The sequence below is a fragment of the Myodes glareolus genome, chromosome 7 (assembly GCF_982192425.1).
Source record: "Myodes glareolus chromosome 7, mMyoGla1.1, whole genome shotgun sequence".
Lineage (NCBI taxonomy): Eukaryota > Metazoa > Chordata > Mammalia > Rodentia > Cricetidae > Myodes > Myodes glareolus.
In genome coordinates this window covers 20930344-20954396 of record NC_142032.1, presented here as the reverse complement: position 1 = coordinate 20954396, position 24053 = coordinate 20930344, and the positions used below count along the sequence as shown (strand labels likewise).

Genomic DNA, 24053 nt, shown 5'->3' with positions numbered 1-24053 from the left:
ATTAAAATAACAAAGCATCACTGATAAGCCTTTGGCTATGATTAAGTATAAAACTAATAAAGCAAACGGGTATTGGAGATCACTGTCCCTACGAACTGCTTCACTCCAGTGCCCCCTAGTGTTGCAAATCCTAAGTGTCACCTTTTGTTTATTGCTAAATTTTTAGACCATAACTGGAGACAAGGAACATCACCAACAGTACTGCCTTGAACTGAGCTTGAATTCCAGCCAAACCCTGACCTAGATGCTTCAGGCAACTGAATGTCTGGATGCAGAATGAGGTATATGGAAAGCATTTATTCCCTTTCTTGATGCTCCATTTGGCAGGATTTCTACTGGAAAAACCTGCACTGTTCTCTCATTCCTCCTTTCTGCTGCTGTTCTCCACAGGAGCCCATGTAGGGAAGTTGACCAATAATAGTTCACCATCAACAGGTAAGGTCTGTCTAATTCTGAGTTTTAGTACTAAGACACCCTTCTGACCATGTACAATACGAACCACTTTTCCAATAGCAACATCATTGCAATTAAAGTGCTGTATCTGGCTTCCACATATTGTGCGTCTCCCTGTGTATCTCTTACCTGGTTTAGACTATAGCATCACGTCAGATATTTTTATTATTCCTCTAAATTTACATCTGAAATCACCAGTAGTTATTTCTTGAAATCCATAGTCCTTGGCATAATGATCCACATAGGCAGATGCTCAATGTGGAACTTACTTGCACACAAAGCTCTATCTTAAAGTACAAACACCTACCCTATGTTGAAAAAAGGATGGATCAAGATATTTGTCGAATCGATCTTCAAATTTTACATCTGATTTTTTCCATTTTACCTGAAAAAAAAACCCACTTGAAAATTAAGGCCAATAAATAACTAACAATCTAATGGGAAAACTCATATAAAATTCAGAACTACTGACACACTTAGCATTAAAATGGTGAGAAAATAACTGACAGTACCAAAAGTTTAATTTTCTTTTTAATTTTATTACTTTATGTGTATGGGTATGTGTCTGTGCACTACATGTGTGCAGCGTGCGCAGAAGCCTGAAGAGGGTACTGAATCCCCTGGAACTACAGTGAAGATATTGTGAGCTGCCCTGTATCTGCTGGGAATTTAACCTAGGTCCTAAACACTGAGTCATCTCTCCAGCCCCAGTGAGAAGTTTAAACAAGTACAATATTACGTCTTTCTTTAGAGGGATCATTTCAACTTTCGGGGACTAACTATTGTTGACTGACATACTATCTGATATATGTGTCAAGAATTAACGCCAACTCATCTTACAAGTATTTAAACCAATTGAAATAAGAATATTTTTGTCTTTAAATTGTGGTTTTATAGCATTTATTAAATTTCTTTGTATAGTTATGATGTGGGACTCTCCCTCTGTATGCTGTGAATACCAATGGTTAATAAAGAAACTGTCTTGGGCCTGTGCAGGGAATAGAGGGAGGCGGAGAAAACTAAACTGAATGCTGGGAAAAGGAAGGAGGAGTTAGGGAAAAGCCATGTAGCCCCATAGGAGACAGACGTCGGAACTTTAGCCAGTAAGCCACAGCCATGTGGCGATACACAGATTAATAGAAATGGGTTAAATTAATATGTAAGATTTAGCCAATAAGTAGCTAGAACTAATGGGCCAAGAAAACAAGCGGCCTCCTCCAACACAGTTATATAATAATTACTTATATTTGGTACATGTAAACAAAAAGAATTTCCAAAACTGGCTATAAGCAAGCGGGTTCTTTCCAATGGCCAGGAAATAACTTTCTTCCATCAGTTTTAAGCTAACAGAATGGAATTAATTTCATAGTTGCTAAAGGACTCTGAGAAGCTCTTACTGTGAGGAATAAGTTTTACCATCAAATAAAGCAGATCATAGCAATCTACACCTACCCACCAACTTTCATACCATCTCTATTTGTGACAGCAAATGAACAGAGATATAACATGAGCACCTGCAACCTAAAAACATGGCTGAGTTAGGACCTTCTGGTGCCGATGGTAACCATGTTAGAGCAATGGTTATTACACTTAACGCATAGCATCCCATCCCACAGACCTGAAGCATATACCCTTCCTTTAGGAGACTTAATGTAGATACACTGAGGAATTATGTTGCATCTAATTTTTAGTTGTATTTTTATTTTCTAAAGTTTACAAACACTATTGTTTCTTCCTATACACAATTATTTTAAAACTTACTGAATATGACATCTGTATTTTAGTATTTGGTACCAATTTGACCTTTCCTTCACTGGTTAGATTAACATCAACAATTCGATTTCCATTAAAGCCTATTTCAAGTTTTTTGTAGGTCCAAAGATAGTAATCTTCCCCATTTTCATCTGCTTCACCAACAATACCTACAAAAGAAAAAACACTTTATACAAGATAATAACACTTAGTATTCAAAGCATCCAGACACTAAGAGTTCACTAAGTTTATTTTATGTAAAGAGACAATGCTGTCAACATCCTCACGTTAGCACAAGGCAAAAGTGCGGGCTAGAATTCTTAGCAAACACACATCATGGTCACGCAAGTACAAAATAATGAGAAGTTTAGCATAAATGGTCACAGACAATGACACTCAGAACTCACTCTCTGTCACCACTAGCATCTCTGTTGCTGCGATTATCACCTTACTTGTGCACACTACCTAGTATCTCAGGTTTTCAGAACCATGCTATATCACCACCTGTCAGAATAACCCAGCTACTTTGTGACTGCATACAGCATGCACGCACACACACACACACAAACACACACACACACACATACACACACAGGACAGGATGGGGGAGGAAGAGGAGGAGAGAAAAGAGAGGGAGAAAAGGGGGAATTTATTTGCCTATCTATTCTAAAAACTAGATTTGGAGAGTAAAGACACAGCTTCTCTAAAAGTTTTTTGAAAGACTGAAACTTTTGTTCAAGAAACATCATATCAGAATTGTTTTTCTTGACAAAGAAGAAGAATGTCCAGGTTCAGATATTACATGTTATGCAAAAATATTTAAAGATGGCAGACCCTGAGATTCTAATTCTAAAAACAAATGTTTAAGGGGCTAGAGAGATTACTCAGCTGGTAAAGTCCTGACCTCCATACCTATGCTGTGGCACACGTGCATATCCCATTCCTCCAACACTAAATAAATGAATGTGAAGTGGGGGTGGGGGGTAGCAAGGCCTCTTTACGTAGTTCTGGCTGTCCTAAAATTCATTATGTAGATCAGGCTAGTCTCAAACACACAGAGATCTGTCTGTCTCTGCCTCTGGGATACATAAGCCACAATGTCTGCTATATGTGATCTTCAAAAGTCCATAATAATAGAACTATGAAAGGAATCTGTTTTCACTGCAAATAAAAAGTCTTGTTTAATGGGTTTTCCCCATTAAACTATATTCTGAACTATATTTAACTATTTAATTATATTCTGAACTATAGGTTCAGAAATCTTCAGCAAGTATTTAGCCTGTCTTCTACCACCCTCAGAACTGACCAGAAACTCCTGTCCTATAACACTACTACAATCATTTATACAAAATGCTTATTTTATACACCTAATTAACACAAAGTAGAGTAATAATAATGCATATAAGTATCTCTTGAGATTGGTTTTTCTTTAAGACATGGTCTCACTATGTAATCTTGGGTAGTCTCGGACTAGCTATGAAGACCAGGATGGCCTTAAACTCAAAGAGATCCTCCTGCCTCTTCCTCCCAAGAGATTAATTTTTCTCATAAATTTCTTTAACATATTAAATTCTGACCTAATGTGCTCAGTTTTGCTGCAGATAAACATAATGAACAGCTAACAATTTTAAGATTAAAAGATAATTTTTATACATAGAACATATATCTAGAGACAGAAAATTTTGTGATCAAACATGTTGCCTATGGTAACTGCCTATGGTATTCCTTGGATCTCAAATAATTTAATTATTTAAGTTACTTCTGGACTATGCCTAAGTTTGTATTAATCATATTATGTTTCTTCCCCAACAGTACAGACAAGCAAGAGCTAAACAAGAATAATCCTTCAATATTGAATGTTTTGGAAAATGACAAAGGAACTGGTAAAATAAAACACTCAAGAAATTACCATGCCCCTAAAAACATACTACTACAGTGTCACATAAAGAAGTAAATTTTTAAAATCCTACGCAGTCCCTCTAAATACATTTAAGAGAAAATAAACTGTGAAGAAACTAGGGGAAAAGGAAATTTCAGATGTTCCAAGAGTCTCTGAATTCCTTCAGTCTGAAAAGTTGTATAAACAAACCTTTTATCTTGAGAGTTTTCTATAAGGTCTGGCAGCACCAGAATGACTCCAGTAGAAGGAATCATAAAATCAGCATTAAAGACTATTCTGGGGCAAAGAGGAGATTTTGATCTGGAAGACAGGCACCTTAACACACTGGCTCTATGAAGTCCTAGTTTGTAACAGAGAGTACTTACCCCATATTGGTAAGTCATCTATGTACATCTGGTACCAATAGTGATTCTTGATAGCATACACAAACGCATCTCTCTTCTCTTTATCTAAGTCAATTTCACAGTAAGTACCTGGCATCACATCATCTGCAAAGTAAAAACTACAAATTAACCTACTGGCTTGCCAATAGTTACAGGAAATACAGCACAAGAAAAGTTAGCATTTGCTTAAGCTGATGTCTATCCCCAATAGTCTGGTGAGAAGCATATGGGAGCTAAGAAGGTATTTTTTTTTATATCTTCCATTACCTTAAATTGAAGGATTTTGATCATCTTTATTTTCAAAGATTGCCTTACACAAAGAAAACCCTCATGTAAAGAAAATAATAACAAATTTATTATTTGTGACAATAATAATAAATAAATAATAAAGTGACAATAACAAAGTCACTTTAAAATAAATAAGCTGATATAAAAACAAAGAACAAAAAAGCTTAAGATACATAAGGAAATCTTAATCTACTGTGTGGAAAAGCTTAAGGATATGAGCCTAAGCAGAGATAACAGTGTAGCTTAAGGTCACTCAGATACACATTTATTCCAACAGCACAGAACCCCAAGTCATCAGTGGTCACAGAGGTCATGAGGACTCCTAATAATCCTTCACAATTATTAAGATCACAAGGCTAACCTTTATCTGATAGGCATTTCTACTCATAAACAACTCAAAAATCCCCTAAAGATAAGTCATTTCCATCCCTGATTGTTTGCAAAAATAGTATTTTCACAATTGTGTTCAAATGGTCTTTAATTTCTTATGTTTCAAAAATGTGCTTGTTTAAAAAAATTAGATGTCAATTAAAGAGATTAAACTTCTGATATATTACTTAAGCAATTACAACAATATAAATTAATCTTAACAAGAACCAAAAAAGGATACATTTTCTTACACTATCATACTGGTAATTTAAAATCTGAAATACAATTTCCCCACAAAACTATGAAAATTCTTAAATATTAATGTTTCTTAAAGATTATAGATGAATGATGAATCTAATGGCTATCTGTAACGTTATTTTCTTAAGAACTAATGATCTGAATTACAATTTTATATTCCAGAGCATGTCTGAGAAAACAGCTTCCCCTCATTAAGACATTATTAGCCCAGCGTGGGTCCATAAGGTGACAAAGCGCACCCCGTCCCAAGGAAGAAGACTGAGAAGACCTAGATACTCTTCCCCTCCACGCAGAAGAAACTAATGCTGCCCAGGACTTGTACACATATTTTCTTTCTACCTCATTCCCTTTTAGGCAACAACGACTTTAGGATTTTCATAATGGTAATATCTAATGCTGAACAGTTAAGAGTTAGGAAATAAACTGCTCTAAAAAGTATCTACGGCAAAATCTAGAACTGTCAGCAGGAGGTACCCCAAAGAGACCTCTATAGCATGCAATAATGTACAAAGGGCAAGGGCAACGGCAGCTCAGAAGGGACAGATGGACCAAAGAGTCCAGATTTGGAGGGCAATGAATTGTTGCAGTGGCTGTGAAAGACTCACAGCGATCCTGCAAAGCCATTATATGTTCACTGTTACAAAAAGGGACTGTTTAAATGGTCATTATCAGTGTGGTAGTTTTAAGTAAAAAATGCTGTGATACTCAGTATGCATTTATTCACCTGAATAATGGATTCCCCACAGTTTAACTCCAACTCAACAGTTTCCTAATTGATATACCGTTCTCTTCCCCTTCACTCTACATGACTTAACTACCCACAGTCCCTGCAAACATGTGCTCTCTGGCCTAAGGAACTTGGGGCTCACGCTAACGCTAGTAGGAAGGTCATTCTAAAACCTTTACACCCCACACTTTCTCCTCCACAGAGTAGTCCCTGATTTCTCACACCCAGACTGCCCCTTTGGCCGAGGTTCCTAGTTTTATAAACAATTTATTGTGGCACTGCAAAATGGACACTGGTGGGTCATTTTAATGAAACTCCTCTTTCAGACATGAAGGCAAATATAAACATCACAAATAACTAACTCAGCACCTGATCGCCAACCAAAGCAGCATTCTTCCCTCAGTGGGAACTACTCTGACGACAATGTGTACAAAGATGCCAAATCACCATCCACCTTCTGCATTAACTGAAAAACTAGCCTAAAAAGTCTCTCACCATGAATCACTGGTTGAAAATGACAACAGAGCACACCTCCCTTCAAATTCTAAGGAAGATGTAACTAACTGAGATTTTAGCAATGTAAAAATCTTGAAGGGACAAAAACAAAGCCATAAGTTAGCAAGTGTTGATACTTTTCAAAGAGATCACCACACCCAGATCCCAAAGTAGATCCCAGAACCCAAGTGCCATTGTGTGCCCAATGAAAGTCCAGAAAATAACACTACAAATACTGAGTTCTCTAAGAATGGACCATGTCACCATACTTAACCTTCTCTTTTGATGGCATTTCTAAAATGGAAAAGTAGACTCTTACCTCAAATCCAACAGCACTTAACAAAGTTATCATAAAATCACCATATATGTACAAAGAGACATGGGTAAACTCTTGAGTTCTGGTTTGAGTTCCACTACTCACTAGCTACCTGAACAAAAACAAATGGTTTAACCTCTGTGACCCTCACAGTCCCTCAATTGTGAAACTGAAAACAACTGTGCTGGCTCCTTTGAAGGCTGGAGTGTGAACATATTCACAGTATTCTCAAGTATTTTTGCCCTCACACTCTAGAGATTATCATGAAAGTGTTGTTTCCCCTGCCACAAACCCACCCCACACAACCCTGCAAATGTACATTCACACAAAATTAAGTGCACAATTTCAGAGTGCCCATAGATGGATCCCTGAAGCCAGACGTCTGGTTAAACTCTACATTCACAGTCCAACACTGTTTGGAATGCAATTATGTACTCAATAACTGCCACATATATTATTTTAAAAACAGCAAGGACTGGAAATACTGGTATATGCACAGTTAATTTTAAAACTATATAAAAAGTACAGATTAATTGAGCAACCTAACTGGCAGCATAAACCATGCCATTTGTTAAATGGCTACTTGGTAATAGGTATCACGAAATGCCAACTGGGCTTAATGGTATGACCCTGTAATCCTAGCAATTTGAAAGTTAATATAGAAAGATTGAAAATTCAAAGTCAGCCAGGGCTACAGAGTAAGCTCAAAGGCAGGCCATGTAATTTAGCAAGGCTGTGTCTCAAAATAAAGTTTTTAAAGCAAGGGCTAGAAATGTAGCTCAGTACAAGAGTATTTGCTTAACATTCATGATATCCTCTCCTCAGTTCAATCCCTAACACTGAATTAAAAAAGTGAAAAGAGAGGAAGGAAAAGAAAGGGAGGGATCAGATCACCTTGTAACTAGAGTGGGGGAAACGGCATATTCTAATTACAGAGCAATATGTAGCCGCATTTGAAGAATAACAATATAAGAATAAACTCACAAGATGTTATAAGAAAAAAGGGAGAATACAAATAATTACATATAGCTTACTGAGTTAAAAATACTCAAAATACTGACATGTAAATAAGCACTATATAATAACTGAGCGTTAAAAAAAAAACATAGGTAACATGAATTCAATTTTCACTTTCTTGTGACAGATCTCACCATGGACCCCAGATTTCAGGGAACCCCCAATCCTTCCATCTCAGCCTCACAAGTGTTAGAATTACAGGACTGAACAAGCACACTTCCTTTAATTTTATATATTTTTATACAACTTAGATGAATAGAAATTTCCATTTTTATATTCTTCTGTAGACCCTAAATTTTATGTACTGAAACTGTATTACAATCAGCACAAGGTACTAAAGAATCAAAGAACTGACAAGTTTCAGATTCTAATTGTTGGTCTGGTTAAAACACTGATTGATTGAAGAAGAAAAATCTAGCAGCAAATTCCCATACCTCCAGTTTTCGAGGCAGGTTTAAACACACGCGGTTTTCTTCTCCCTCCTAAAGCCCCACAAACGCCCATATGATAGGATGTGAGTCCATCAGAAGAGAAAGCAGAAACTGTGACGGCTGTCACTTTCTGTTCCTGTGAGGAAACACCGTGTCCACAGCAACACGAAAGAAGGGTTTATTTGGGCTCACAGTTCCAGAGATAGAGTCCATCACAGCAGGGAAGCAGGGCAGCAAGCAAACATGGTGGCTGGAGCAGAAGCTGAGAGCTCACAGACTGAACCTCAAGCTCCAAAAAGAAAGAGCAAACTGAAATGGCTTTGAAACCTCAAGGCCCACCCTCAAGTGACACACTTTCTCTAGGAAGGCCATAACCTCCTAATCTCATCCAAACTATACCACCAACCAAGGAGCAAGTATTCAAACATCTGAACTATGAGGACCTTCTCATCCAAACCATTATAAATGAAAAGAAGAGTTTAATCTATTTTTGGAAAAGGAAAAACAGAATATAACCAGTGACACACAACACAGGGGAAAACAGAACAACAGAGCTGCGGGGAGGGGAGGCACCTGTAGTCACAGAAAGCCTAAGACAGCGCCGACCTTGAAATGCAAACAACAGACGTCAGGGCGAACAGGTAGAATAATTACATGCAAATATTTATATGAAGTGTACATGATGGTAGCTTACATCTTTGATCCTCGACTTAGAAGGCAAGCAGAAGGACCACAAGTTTGAGGCTAACCTGGAGCACTTAACAAAATCTTGTATTTTTTAAAAAAAAAAAAAATCAAGAGCTAGGGATGTCACTGAGTTTGATTCCTAGAATGGAGAAGATGAAGAAGCAGAAAATGATGACAACAAACACAATAAAAAAAAATGGCAAAGACAAGAAATTCGAAAGGCTGTGAGGCTGGATGCTCATGTTCTTTCCCTACCCACCATACAGCTAGATGAATACCCTCAACTTGTCCCCTGCTGCAGAGACAGGGACAGACCATCCTTCCTCTGGAGAGTTTCTAAGGGCTACAGACGCAGTAGCAATAGAAACAGCAGAAGTTAGGGACTGAAAGCAGGGTGAGGGATTGTCTTCAGTAAAAACCTTCCAACTGAAGAAGCAAACCTGCTACTCCAAGTTCCTTCCCCATCCTTTGGCAGTCAGGACTACTCCACCCAGGTAGATATTCAATTAGAAATGTTGCCTTTGGGAATGAGAGCAGCCAAGCTGGAGAATCAGTTAACTTTAAGTACATAAGGCTTTAAACAGCACTGACATTTCTGCAGAACTCTAAATTTACCAAATCACTCAAGGTAAAATAGAAGTACAAAATGTCATCTGTATATTAGGTTAGGATATTTAAAGAGGAAATAATTTAAAAGAAAACTAATATAGCATGCGGAAAGGAAGAATCCCTAGAAGTCACTACTTTTCAACTATTAATGTCCTTTATTATACCACTGGATTCTCAAATAATGGGAAAAGATGCTAGGCAGTGACCTCTCCTAGTGAAGAATACTATCCTACTTGGGCATGATGGCTCACTCCTGTAACCTCAGCACTTGGGAGACTAAGGCAGAGGATCATAAGTTCAAAGCTAACCTCAGCAAAGGTCAGCAAGCTTATATACAATAAGCTCTAGGCTTAGGCTAGCCTGGCCCACAAGGTAATACCTTTATACACACACACACACACAGAGAGAGAGAGAGAGAGAGAGAGAGAGAGAGAGAGAGAGAGAGAGAGAACACAAAACAAACATAAGAATTACAATCTCAAATCATCTAATAATCAAAAGGAACCAATTGTCATAAAAGTAAGTACACACTGTCCGGGTGCTAGACAATTTATTAAGAGCTTACTCAGTCTTAGCAGCTAAGGTGTGCAAGAATGCACTACCCTGATGGAACTACAGGAGAATACAGTGGTTTGTGAATGTATAAAATTCTACAATCGGTAAACTAACTTTCATAATTGCTAATACATAAACAAGTAGACTTCAGAGCCATACTATATTAGTAAGCACAGCAATCACCATTTCTCAAACATAAACTATATACCAGTACTTTTAAAAGTACATTATTTCACTTAAACCTAACAATAATTCTATCAGGCTATAATATTCCCCATGCTTCCCAGACAAGAACTGTAAAAGATCAAAGAGACTGAATTATCTGCCTACAACCACACAAGTAGGCACAGGCAGAGCTGAGCTGTACCATGTCTGACTCTAAAACACAAGTTCTTTTCACTCCATAACAGTAATGTTCTAAGAGATAGTACCCATAATTAGAAAGTAATAAAATCAGGCCTGGCGCAAGGATGCCGAATATAGATCTGTCCTTGTACAGTTAATGCATTTTCTCCAAATGGTCTCAATTAGCATTCTTGTCTAGCACTAGCATATTAAAAAAGAAAGAAAGAAAGAAAGAAAGCTGTGCATAAAATTTGAAGTGAGAGGCATCCTACACAACCCAGACGTAAAATGCTCTATCTCCAGACAGAGACTATGGTTAATCACTCTAGTGACCTTCAATGCTACAAAACGGTACCAATCCAATTATCTTGATAATATCTTCTAGGTTAAAAAAAAAAAAACTGTTTCTGTATATATGCTTACATGTATGCATGTGAGTTTCTGTTTATATGCATGTGTGTGGTACATATGTGTTATTTTTAAAATTGTATTTCCTATGAATATGTCTTAAGAAGAATCATTAAAAGTCAAATGTTTGATATGAAAGACTAAAAACAAATAGTAGCTAGATATAATGGTAATGAGTGTAATTCCAGCACTCAGGAGGTGGAAACTCAAGGCCAGCGTCAGCTCCAGAGCAAGTGTGCAGCCAGTCTGAGTTTCATGACTCTCTATCTTAAAACACTTAAAATAAAAACCAAACAAACTGTTCACACTAAGACAGTGCTGGTTCTGCTTTCAAGAGCACTATTAGTATGTGTGATATGTCATGAACAGATTGTCCACATCTGGGTCTCCAAAAGTGCATTCTACCTTTAAAAGTTCATAAAATTTAAGTAACAATCAGGAACACTTTCAAAGCATGATCATCTCTTATCCATGAACTAAAAAAACCAAAGGTACAGTAGCAGAAAAAAAAATTACCTGGACTACTTCATCTGAACTACCCCAGTTAGTAGCTGTTCTGACAGTATTCAGCTGAAAGTGTAGAGCTGGCTAGACCCCAAGAACTGCTACCTTTCAGGAAGTAATAACTGTTACTTCTTTCATGCCTCAAGTGTTTAGCTTAATCTGAAAAGAAAACAAACCTCGCTTTCAAGCCCATAAAAATGGCCTCTGAATATTTATCTCCATCTCAGACTCAAGCAATTGGAAGGTTAAGAAGAAAGGAAGGTTAAGACTGCTGAAGAAATGTTTCTTCAGGCACAAAAAGCATAAGATTTTCAAATCTAATGAAATCACTGCACCAAAGCAGGACTTGTGGGTTTACTCATTCTCGCTGGCTCCTCTCTATTAAATGAGACATGTCTACCGAATATGGAAAAAGAGAAGCTGGGTGGATAAATGCAGTATTGAGGTTCTCAAAGATCACATGTTCAGTTTAGTTTCTTCATATTTGTGATTAAATATTTCAATTACTTTATTAAATTAAAACATATGCCTCAGGGTATGTTTCCAACACTCATAAAATTATAGGCCACACCACTGTGGTTTAAATTTACAACTCAATTTTATAATTAAGTCCCAAGGGTAGGTATAAAATTTGTACTCATTTTCAAAACAGTAACAGAAAAATCTGATAAATAAGAACATAATTTAACAAAGCAAAGTAACATTATCTTCATTCCTCATTTCAAAGCCATCTCCCAATGCACTAAAAATATCAGAAAGAAACTATTCATATCACACACCCATGGACACAATAAAGTCAAAATTGGAGCAAATAATTTTACTACAATTGATACAGTAAAAAGAAATGAGGCTGCAAACAAAGCTTCTGAGTACAAAGCCCACGTTCTATTAAAAATCAAGACCCTTAATCAAAGATCCTGCATAACTCCAACTTCTCAGAGATGCTTTAGCCACCAACGCCTGTGCAGGGAACTAACGCCTGTGCAAGAAATCAACACCTGTGTGGAAGCAACATCTGTGTATGGAGTACTCTGACAAACTCCACAGAGGAACACACAGTCTCACAGACAGCGCCAACAGACTTCCCCTCAAGTTTAACAGAGTCAGACTTAAATCTTAAATATTCTTTATGTGCTAAGAGAATAATTAATATAACAATAACAAATACATTCTGAGTATACTGTACAAGTTAAATCTGCGGTTTTATACAAACTCCTCAGAACCACATATTCCTTTGGAGATCCCACAACTCCAAAAATTACTTTCTTATGAATTTTGTGAAGGCTTTCCCTGGCCATACATGTATATAACTAAGGGGTTTGCTGGAAAAGTACATTTCAGAAGATAAACATTCTAGGAACAATTTACTCCTATAATATACAACCCCATAAAATAAAATTCTTGGCCCCAACGTCAGCAAGGACTATTAATGTTGACTTACCTTTAAATTTAATATCCAGGCCACTAAATTCTAATTCAACTCCTTGAAGTGCTTCTCCCAAAGTTTCATGGTAATGACTGATACTTTTTTTTGACCCTACACAGAATGGAAGTGAAAAGTATTTATACGTTTCTTGGCGATTGTGGTAGGGCCCAACAGTATTCATCCATAAAACAACTTCTTCTTTATCTTGATACTGTAAGAAGAAAAACAAGACATGTACTTTTAAAAGGTCTAATTCAATTAAGTGCATTGTCTACATTCAAGATACTAAAATGACGAACAGTAGAAACTTAATCTGAGTACCAATGCCCACACTTTCAAAATCAAGTTTCATGGCTCTTAAAATTGTATCCTAACGGCGGTCTCAGGATCCACTTTCTCCAAACTTTGCTTTACAAAAGAAAATGTTTTTTAAAAGTCCATCAGCTTGTAACAGTAAATTTATAACTATTAAGCAATGGTAAGCTTCAAAACAACATAATTTGACAAGGTAACCTGCACAAGGAAGGAAGAAACAAAACCAACAGCTTATTGAGAACCTCATGATTCCCCCCAAACACACACACACACAAACTAATGTCAGCACAAATACAACCTTCCCTCTCTTAGTCTTTCTTGCAGATATTATCAAAGTCCTAGACAATAGACAAATAGAAAGAACAACACTGAAACCAACACAAGAACATGAAAGTCAATCCCATCTGTCAAGAAAGACTCAGCTTGCATGTATTTCAATAATAACTATACCTATAACCATCAGTGAATATTACACACAGCCACATATAGGCCTGGGACAGCCAACGTCATCTTTTTATGGCCTGGCAGTGGGATATGCCAAAGATTTCTTAAAATCTCTAAAATTTAAAATTCATAGCAATATTAACTAGACACTATCAGATTTCTTTTTAAAAAATATTTATTTTTAAATTGTGTGCATGTGTTTGTGTGTGTTCCTGTGTGTGCACCCTTGAAGGCAAGAGGCATCAGATCCACCCGGAACTGGAGGTACAAGAAGTTGTGATGTGCCCTATACGGGTGCTAGGAACTGAACTCTGGTCCTCTACAAGATCTGCAAGTGCTCAGACACTCTCAGGTTAACCAACAGTATAAAAGCTGATCCAATGGAATAGTATTTATGAAGTACCTAGAATGTGCCAACAACCAGTTTGGCCACTGAGGATGCTGTTTTCAACAGAATATGTTCCCCACCCTACTGATCTCTTAAAGGGAACGAATCGTGTAACAGGAAGATAAACAACTAGCAATGACAGGAATTTCTAGTTCTAGTTCTCCCACTGAAAACTGAACAATAAACACTTTCAACAAAAATCTATTAGTTTTTTGTTTTTGTTTTTTTTTTTTTTCCTTTTTTGATACATGGTCTCTCTGTGTAGCCCTGGCTGTCTTGAAACTAGCTCTGTAGAGCGGACTGACCTGAAACTCAGAGATCCACCTGCCTCTGCCTTCTGAGTGCTGGGATTAGAGGTGTGTGCCACCACCACCCAAAATCTACCATGTTTACAAACAAATTCACCCTACTCAGATCTACCAGTTTCAACTCTGTTTTCCTAATGATACAATTCTCTATACATAGAGATTCAAACCCAAGATTCTTTGTCATCCAGAGAACCTCTAACCACTAACTAATCTACTCTTACCCCATAAGCCTGCTTCTTCCTTTCTGCTTGTACCACCACCACCCTAATCATACTAAACGCCTCATTGTCCACGCAAGACATCATTCAAGTCATCAAAGAAACAAAAACTATCTTACTGTTCAAAGACTCAGGTAGCACAATGCAAGTCCGAAGTTAGCTATTAAGATATAGGAACAATAAGAAGATCCTTCTTGCCTGGCGGAGTGGCACATGCCAGGCATGATGACACATTAATTTCAGCACTTGGGAGGCAGAGACAGGAGGCTCTGAGTTTCAGACCAGCCTGGTCTATGTAGTGCATTCCAGACCATACAGAGCTACACAGTCATATCCTGTCTCAAAAATAAAGAATATTCTTCCCTCCAAAGTTCCCAATCCGCACAAAACCATACAAATAAATGACTAACAATGGAGAAAAAGGTTCTGATTACAGAGAACTATTGTAGCAACAATAAAGGAACAATTAATACTGCTTTAGGAGAGAAAGGTCAGGGTGAACAGGAATACAGAAAACCATAAGCTGCTTCAGTTAAGTTTAGAAAACTGCTACAGCTAATCTCCACGTGTGACGTAAAGAATCCCGGGTCTGAGTCCTGACGTCTCCATAGACCTCCATCCATAACTACTCCTTTTATTTGGGGGCAGGACTGACAAATCTGTATGTAGGCCATTTGTTCTCCCATAATGCACAACCACAGAGCACTAATCCAAGTACTACTTGCACATCCTCAGAATTCTCCAAACAGACCAACAATCACTTCTCTGATCACAGTTCCAAGAATCAAAACCTATTCACCAAGGGAAAGTGCTATAATGTATGAAAGTATTTAATACCATTGGTAAACACTGAAGAAAAGGTGACATGTTGAGTTCACTGGCAATTTAGTCAGTCTGAAGTACGCACTAACTATAACAGTATTCATTCGGAGATAAACAAGAGGGAGCAGCACTTGCAAATGGAACATTGTACAGAAGTGCCCACTAATGAGAACCTGGCCCTGAATTCTGCTGAGTCTGTAGAAGTATTATATACAACTCTAGGAAAGTATCTTTGAGATAAACCTTAATATACATATTCTTTAGAAATAAAAAAAATCTGAACATAATTATTTCTTTAAAGTAAAGACTGAAACAGTTTAAGGGTTACAATGTAGATTAAACCCACATTCTGTAATGAAGTTAGTCATTCTGAACATCTGTGAAGCCTTGACAGGCTGCTAAAGTTGTGCTGCATGAGTCAAGAACTAGAACAAAAACATGCACATTCTCTGGTCTAAGATGCTCTCTAGGAAGAGGCCTAAGGTAGCAGCCAGAAACACAAAGTTGCAGGTGAACTGCAAGAACTGTAACAACAGTGTCTCACTGCAGTCTAAGCCTCCGGGAACAGGGCTCAGGGAGTAATCAGGAACACACTGGAGTTGCAGGTGAGCACTAAGGCACAAACAATGCTTCACTTCTTTTCCAGGGTTCCTTTTATGCAGTCAAATACAATGAATGGAAAATGTTTATTACTTTATTCCAGATTTTAATGACCCTGAAAATAAGAGCTCCCAAGACAAGGTCAAGAACTCATTTTCACTGAGCAGAGTGGCACATACTAATCACACACTCAGGAAGTTGTGGCAGGAAGGTTATGAGTTTGAAGCTAGTCTAAGCTACATAGTGAAACCCTCTCTCAGAAAAACTGGAGTTTCATCTTCAGAGAAAAAACACATTTAAAGACATCTTGAAGCTCAAAGAACCAAAAGGAAGATTTTTAAAGAGCCTTATAAGGTGATGGGGAAGCCTTTTGTCCCCTCAAGCTGCAGACAAATTCTCTAAGCTCCCAAAGTCTGTAAGAAGGCTTTTCTTTCATTAATCTACCTGTTAGAAACCTATGGTAAAGGCTGGTCTAGTTCCTTCCCAAAACACCCCAAGAAGTCTAAGCACACACTTAAAATACTTTGCTTAGAAAAACTACACTGGGCAATGGCACTAAGAAACAGGATATTAAAATGTACCTGAAAAATGTACCCAGGGGAAGGACTGTCAAGGAAGCATAGCAGAAGTTGCTAGCACAACAGTAATTCCTTCCATCTGAAGCCTCTGGAGGAAGTGACCACAAGAAAGGAGACTCCAGCTTCTCCAGTCTTCACCTGGTCACTCCCAGCCTTGAGAAGACTCTCACTGAAGCACTACGTCCGCACTGCCCACTGACACAGTCCTCCTTTCCTTTTGTTCCTGACCTTTTTCCTCCCTCTCCCTGCAACCTACCATGCCCAGCTTTTCTCCAGGTAGTCAAATTCTACTTGCCCTTCAGAAGCACTGAATGTTCCTTTCTCAATTCCTCGGGTAAGGCCTTAACCAACCATCCCTAGCCTGGCATGACCTAATCAGCTTCTGTAATAGCACCACACTAGCTGCCATTTTCTAACTGCATGCCAGGACTTAGGCATAGTCCTAAATAAAGTCTTTATGGAAACATGGAATCTTCTCAAAACTCTGTAAGATGGGCCATATTACTTCGCCTATTTTACACATTCAAAACAAAAACAAGAGAGATTTTACACAACTTGTCCAAGCCAAGAGTGGTAGGATACACCAGTAATCACATCCTTTGGAAGACTGAGGTAGAAAAGAGATAAATTTGATGTCACATCAGATTCCAAAGCAAATTCTAGGTTAGCCTTGGCTACCTAGCAAGGCTTTGTCTCACAAATAAGTTGTTCAAGCGTATGTAATTATTAGTACCAAGTTTACAACTTAGGACTATACTTTTGCTGACTTCTAGGCAGCTTTATTAACCAAAAAGAAATAAATAAAAGAAAGTATAACTGCACAGAGCAACAAAAGTGTACAGCATTCAATGCCAAACTTTTCATTTGAGACATCAATCTACCCCAAAAGGAAAAACTTCAGATACTACCTACACTCCATTCTCTAAAGTCAAACCCATCTTCTCAAGCAGTCAGTGTTGGGTCCTGATTAGTCTGCTTATGTTTGAGATGCGAACCCCAAAACTTTCTTCCCTGACAGATGTCATCAATCCCCCCCCCAAGGAGGAACACTGAAAAAGTGTTGCTGACCTCTTTGTAAAACCTGAATAAAGAAATCAGAAATTATGCTGCCCACTGAGGATCAAGAGCTCAGAATAAGGCAAATGCTGCCTTTCATTTTATAGGAAAGGAACATGTTGACTTTAAAATGTTTTTACCAAAAAAAGCAAAATCCATCTCTGCTAGTACTTCAGAAATTAGTTTCAAAAGCCTTTCAATTATTTAAAACCACACATAAGGATGCTAATGCAAATAAACTGAAAGTGTAGTTTTGAATCATAGGTTGAGATAACCACTTTTTCTTAAAAGAGCTCTGTGCCTAAACATTCAGTCTATCATTAAGTATGACCCCAAGCAGGATCCTACAAACAATACAAGCAGCATGTCCTACAAACCAAATCTGCATCAGCACACTCGCAAACTCCAAGAACGTGCCTTATTCTCAGGGTAAATCTTCAAACACAGTCCTAATGTTCCTAATGTTCCTTCTGACAGAGACTAAGACAAAGGTTGATTTGCCAAACATACAAATCCTACTTCGGGGGCCAGAGAGCTGATTCAGTCAGTGGTTAGGAGCACTTGCTCTTGAAGAGGCTTCAGGTTCAGTTCTCAGCACTCATAAGGCAGCTCACAACCAGCTCTAGTTCCTGCTCTTGAGGATCTGATGCCTCTTCTGGCCTCCATGGGCGCTGCGTGCACATGGCACCTTTTATTTACATACAAGCCAAATACTCATACACAGAAAATACAAATTAAGTCTCCCTTAAAACCTTTTTCCATATCATTCAGTGGTACAATATAAAATGTTTTCAGCAGAGGCATCCTAGGCACAGGTGAGGTCCTCCCCTTATCAGAAGTACTGAAACTAAAACTACAAAGAAATGGGGTTCCAGGAGGGAACCTAAAGATGCATGACTACGACTATGAGCTAACATGAGGAATAGTCTGGTTTTGTTCACTGTGCTTTAAGCAAGCTTCATGCTTCCAGCAGAGTATCTTTGTCCCTAGTAGGTACTTAATTATTCAAGTCATTCAGTAGACACTCGCTAAGTATTCCTAGGACTGAGCAGTCATAGTGTGTATGTAGCAGGTGTGAAGGAACACAATGACAAGACACAACATTGTGATCATATTGAGAAACAGAACTCATAAAAATCCCCAAGTGCTTTTCACCCACTGAGCCATCTTCCTTACCCCATTCACTTACTTTAAAGACCTTTAAAGGGGGCGGTGGGGTCTCACTACAGTCCTGGCTGGTCTGGAACTCACAAGAGAACCAGCTGCCTGTTTCCCAGTGCTAGAATTAAAGGTGTGTTCGACCACATCTGGCTTTAAGAGACCTTTTAATGACCCTTCAGTCATGTAATAAGAGGCTGTCTTTAGTGAGTGGAAACATTCTTTAGTTTTAATTTCAAGCAGTATGCCCTATAATCTACAAGTCCAACTTTCAAAAACTAAAAGTAGCACATTCTCCAGAAATTAACAGCACATTTCCTTCCCTTTATTTTTCTAGAAATATCAGAACAACTTTGGATACATCATCACATAAAGACTACTGGTGGCGGGAATGTGGCTCAGTAGGTAGAGGTACTTGCTGCTAAGCCTGATTACCTGAATGCCAGTTCCAAGTCTACATGGTAGAAATAAAGAACCATTTCCCACAAGTTGTCTGCTGGCCTCTATATGCCCACTGTAGCATGTACATACTCATCCACCCAAACCACAGAAAAAAAAAAATGAATGTAAAAACATTAAAAATAAAACAAAAGAATACTACATGGATCAAATGGCAAACTAAATCCTACATAAGTAGCAGACACAGAAAAAGGGGAAAAGGGGGGGGGGATTTGGGGGAGAGAGCAATAAGTAATCATTCCTTCTTAGAACCAGCTAATTTGGGGGACCCATCACAAAAATTAAACTATCTAGCCAGGAATAATGATGCATGCTAGTAGCCTCAGCTATTCAGAAAGTCAAGGCAGGAGAATCACTTGAGTTCAGCCAAGAATTCAAGAGCAGCTTGACCAATCCTGACACCCCATCCCCATAAAAGCAACAACAAAGAACTGGAGAGATGGCTCAACAGTTAAGAGAGCTAGTTAACTCTTCCATGGCTTGGTTCCCAGCACCCACACTGAGTGTGGCTCACCACCACCTGTCACTCCAATTCCAAAGGATCCAACGCCCTCCTATGGCCTCCAAGGGCAAACACACATGTAAACTCACTCTGATACATACACGTGCATAAATAACAAATTTTTACAAGTAAAAATAATCAAAAAGCATTAAGAAAGAAAGAGAGCTGTGCAGTGGCAGCGCACACCTTTAATTCCAGCACTTGGGAGGCAGAGGCAGGTGGCTCTCTGTGAGTTCAAGGCCAGACTGGTCTACAGAGTGAGTTCCAGGACAGGCTCCAAAGCTACAGAAAAACCCTGTCTCAAAGAAAGAAGGGAGGAAAAGAGGGAGGGAGGGAGGGAGGGAGGGACGGGGGGAGAAGACCCTTTGTTCAAAAGTAATTTCAAGATACTGGTAAGTGGGAGGGAGGGACAGGGGGGAGAAGACCTGATGCAGGAGAATTGTCTGTATTCTGTCAATCATGTTTTAATAAAACGCTGATTGGCCAGGCAGGCAGTATAGGCAGGAAAACCAGACAGGAAGTAGAGGTGATGCAATGAGAACAGGAGAATTCTGGGAAGAAGCTCCCTCTGCCACTTCTGTGCAGACCACCGAAGAGACAGCATGTAACCTGCCCAGCTGAAAAAGGTACTGAGCTGTGTGGCTAACATAGATAAGGATAATGGGGTAACATAAGTTATAAGAGTTAACAAGGAGCCTGACCTAATGGGCCAATCAGTTTATAATCTTATGGAGTTCTGTGTGTGATTTTTCCTTGGGACTTGCCAGGTACTGGGCGGGAACGGAAACCCCAACAAGCTGGCCCCCTCATGTTACAAAGACCCTTTGTTCAAAAGTAATTTCAAGATACTGGTAAGTGGGCAATGAAACAAGGAAGTACAGCCCTACGTGACTGTTCACCTGTCCACTGTGCCCAGGAGCTAGCCCTATCCCTTCTTAATGCTAGTACAAACATTTCTAACAACACAGTGTGGACCTAGGCTCATCCTTACCTCAGATCTTTCTTCATGCACCTAAATGTTCTATTGCGTGTCTTACAGTTCTGTTTAAAAGAGAATGAGCTACAGAGTACATTACCTGAGTAAACTAAAGACATTAACGTGGCCTAGGAAGATGGCTCAGTTGGTAAAGTTCTCTTTCACCCACATGAGAAAACAGAGGAGGTGGTACACACCTGTAATCCCAGCACTTGGGAAGGAGAAAGGAGGGTTCCTGGGGCTTATTGGCCAGTCAGTCTAGCCTACTGAGTGAGCTTCAGGACCAGTAAGATAGCCTCTCAAAAACAAAGGTGGAAAGCAAGTGAAGGTACACTTAATATTAAGCTCTGACCTCCACAAATGCACATTCACACACATACACATATACCATACATATTTACAAAAACACAATTTGGTTTTTTTTAAAAGACTTATTTACTTGTAGAATGTGTGGAATCATATCCTGCCTCTCTCCCTATGGGGTAAAACCTCCTACACATGACCACCTCTCTAGGCCTGTTTCCTTATCTATTAGAAGGGTGAATCATCTGCCTCCCATGGTTATTTATTTGGGAGTTCTGTTATTTCCAACTGGGGCTTTGCATGTGTTAGGAAAGCACACCACAAGCAAGCTACTTCTCCAGCCTTCACAGGGTTATCAGTACACTCTATTTATATAGAGCACTGACAACAGGACCAAACACAAGCTACTCCAAGGTGTATTAGCATTACATCTGTGACGTCTTAATAGGACATGCTCTAAGGGGCAAGTTTTAGCTTCTGAAAGCTGTTCTTTAATTAATAATTTAATCCTTCAAGTGTTTTTTAAACACCCACTCAGCATTCTTGCCCTGACAATTTGTCTCTTCCCTCAATATCAATTCTCTCTTCATTAGCTACTTCTGCCTTCTTGGAATTAAAAAAAAAAAAAAATCATTTGACTAGAGTCCTATTATCTGGCCAAGGTGAGGATCTACATCTCAAGAAGTATTTACAAGAAACTTAAAAAAGTAAAGGATCTGTTCGATGTAGAGATGCAATGAATTAATATTCATTCTCAATTTTTGTCCAGCAACATTTCATATCTTATCTGCACACTAATTCCTTTTGAGATACAAGTGTAGCTCAGAGAAACAGTTTTGCTAAGCATTTATGAAGCCATGCATTCTAGCCCCAGTGGGGGCGAGGATAATATCTTTTTATCAAATATTTTGTACGAATAAAAATTAAGGCATTCTAGGTTTAGCCAGGCATCATAATGTCTATTTTGAATCCCAGCACTGGGGAGGTAGAGGCAGGTGGATCTTTGAATTCAAAGTGAGCTTGGTCTACAGAGCCAGTCCAGGACAGTCAGGACTACACAAAGATACCCTGTCTCAAAAAAGAAACATTCCATTCAGTGGTAGAGTATGTACCTACAACACACAAGGGCCTGGGCTCAATCGCAGCGAGTGAGTGAATGAATGAGTGAGGGAATGAATGAAGTAAATAAATGATATTCCCAGCAATAGCATTTGATCGGATGAGGCTGGAGAGACAGCTTAGCAGTTCAGAGCACTTGTTGCTCTTACAGAGTTCCCAAGTTTGGTTCTCAGCATTCACACTGGGTGAATAACCAACCACCAGGAACTCGAGTTCCAGGGAATGTGGCACCCTCTTCTAGACGCCATACGCAATGCACACACATTCATGCCAGCAACACAGACACAAAAAATAAAAATCAACTTTAAAGTGTTTTTCATGAACATTGCCACTTATATATTAAATTTGCAAATTATGCTTTTTTGTACACTTACAATTTATTAAATTATAAACTAGGACTTCCCTCTTCATAACAGTATAAAATACAAGATTTAAAAAGTAGAATATAAATTTGTATGTCTATATAGTGGAACTGTAACTTATTAAAGTTCAGGATTTTACATAGGAACTGAAGTATTAAAAAATTATCAAATACTACCTAAAATGCTGAAAAAAATGATACTTGCTGGGTACTTAAAAGTAATCAAATTACTCCAATATATACATGGTCTCGATATACTGTTCAAAAATATTACCTTTCATAAAATTTAAGATAGAAAAAGTAGTTTCCACTTAACTGCTTAAAATCTAAACAAAATTATCTTAAAGACTCACGAGGGTCGCAGAAAAACATGCTACCAGTTCAATGTTTCTCTGAAAAAAAACTTACACATACACGCAATTAGGTTCTGGCTAAAAGATGTCAGCTAATCCAGACCGTAGAACAGTGAGAATGTTCTCACTGTCACCGAGCAGTTACAACTGGACATTCTCCATATCGTTCAAATTTAGTAAATACACAACTTCTCAGGCAAAAATCCTATCAATAAAAACAATCATTCGCCAAACAACCCTATAGGTTTATCAGACTTTTCTTGCTTCCCGGAGTCTACCACGGGGGTGGGGGACGCACAGCGTTACAGCTCTAGGTGAAAGTCACTCAAAGAGTCATTAAATCCAAGTTTTGATGTGAAAATACAATTAAATAAACCGCCAATCAACTTCAGACCAAATGCAAAAGTGAGTGGGGGTGTGTCCTGAGGGCTGGGTGACTCAAGGGCCCCTAGGGTCAGAGCTGCCCCAGTTAGAGTCCGACCACCCGGATGTCCTCTGGGGACTCACGGAGCGCGGACAAAGTTACAGGAAAGGCCTGAGGACCTAGTGCGTGCAGAGTGAAGACGTGTCCACGCGTAAACCGTTCACGCCTCCGATTCACTAAAGCTGTCCCCCTCCACAGCCCAGGATTTGAATCCGGTTCGGACGGGAGAGAGAAGGGTGGGAAAAGGCCGGAGCCGGCCGCAAAGCGATGGGTATTTCCTGGTTGGCAAGCGCCTGGTGATCACGGTGCATCCATCTTCCGTCGTGCTGTGCCCCACAGCATCCAATTTCCCCGGGTCCAGAGCCCGTGACTGGGCGACCCCCGGGGCACCAGCCCCGAGAGGCGGAGCCGAGGAGCAAGGCCCAGGCCGCCGGGAGTGCTCGAAAATGCCTCCTCCTCCCAGCTCCCGCGGATCCGGCCCCGCCATGCCCGACCGGAAGGAGCACTCGGCCGGCCGCAGGGCTGCAGCGGGCCTCCAGGCCGCATCGGGCCTGGCGGGGCTGCAAGCGGGGAAGCGGACCGGGGGCGGCCGCGCGGCTCGCTTCGCCTCACCGTGTGTTCGTGCTCGTCAGACCGAGCCCGGGGCAGCAGCAGCAGCAACAACGCGGCGGCCGCCGCCACGCCAGGAGCGCCCGGCAGCGGCCTCATCCTCCGCGCTCCCACAGGCCGGGCGCCGGCCCACCGAC

At 39.4% G+C, this 24053-nt stretch overlaps 1 protein-coding gene across 1 annotated transcript in view; it reads right to left on the bottom strand.

Annotated features, from left to right (window-relative positions):
* Tm9sf3 (transmembrane 9 superfamily member 3) overlaps nt 1-24053 on the bottom strand; it is a 51433-nt gene extending 27380 nt beyond the window's left edge. Inside the window, exons 1-5 of the mRNA XM_085693924.2 lie at nt 23920-24053; nt 12939-13134; nt 4471-4593; nt 2215-2375; nt 761-838 (exon numbers count right to left, since the gene is read on the bottom strand). Coding sequence (XP_085550050.1) covers nt 761-838; nt 2215-2375; nt 4471-4593; nt 12939-13134; nt 23920-24015 — 654 coding nt within the window. The 5' untranslated portion in view covers nt 24016-24053. The remainder of the gene's footprint in view (nt 1-760; nt 839-2214; nt 2376-4470; nt 4594-12938; nt 13135-23919) is intronic.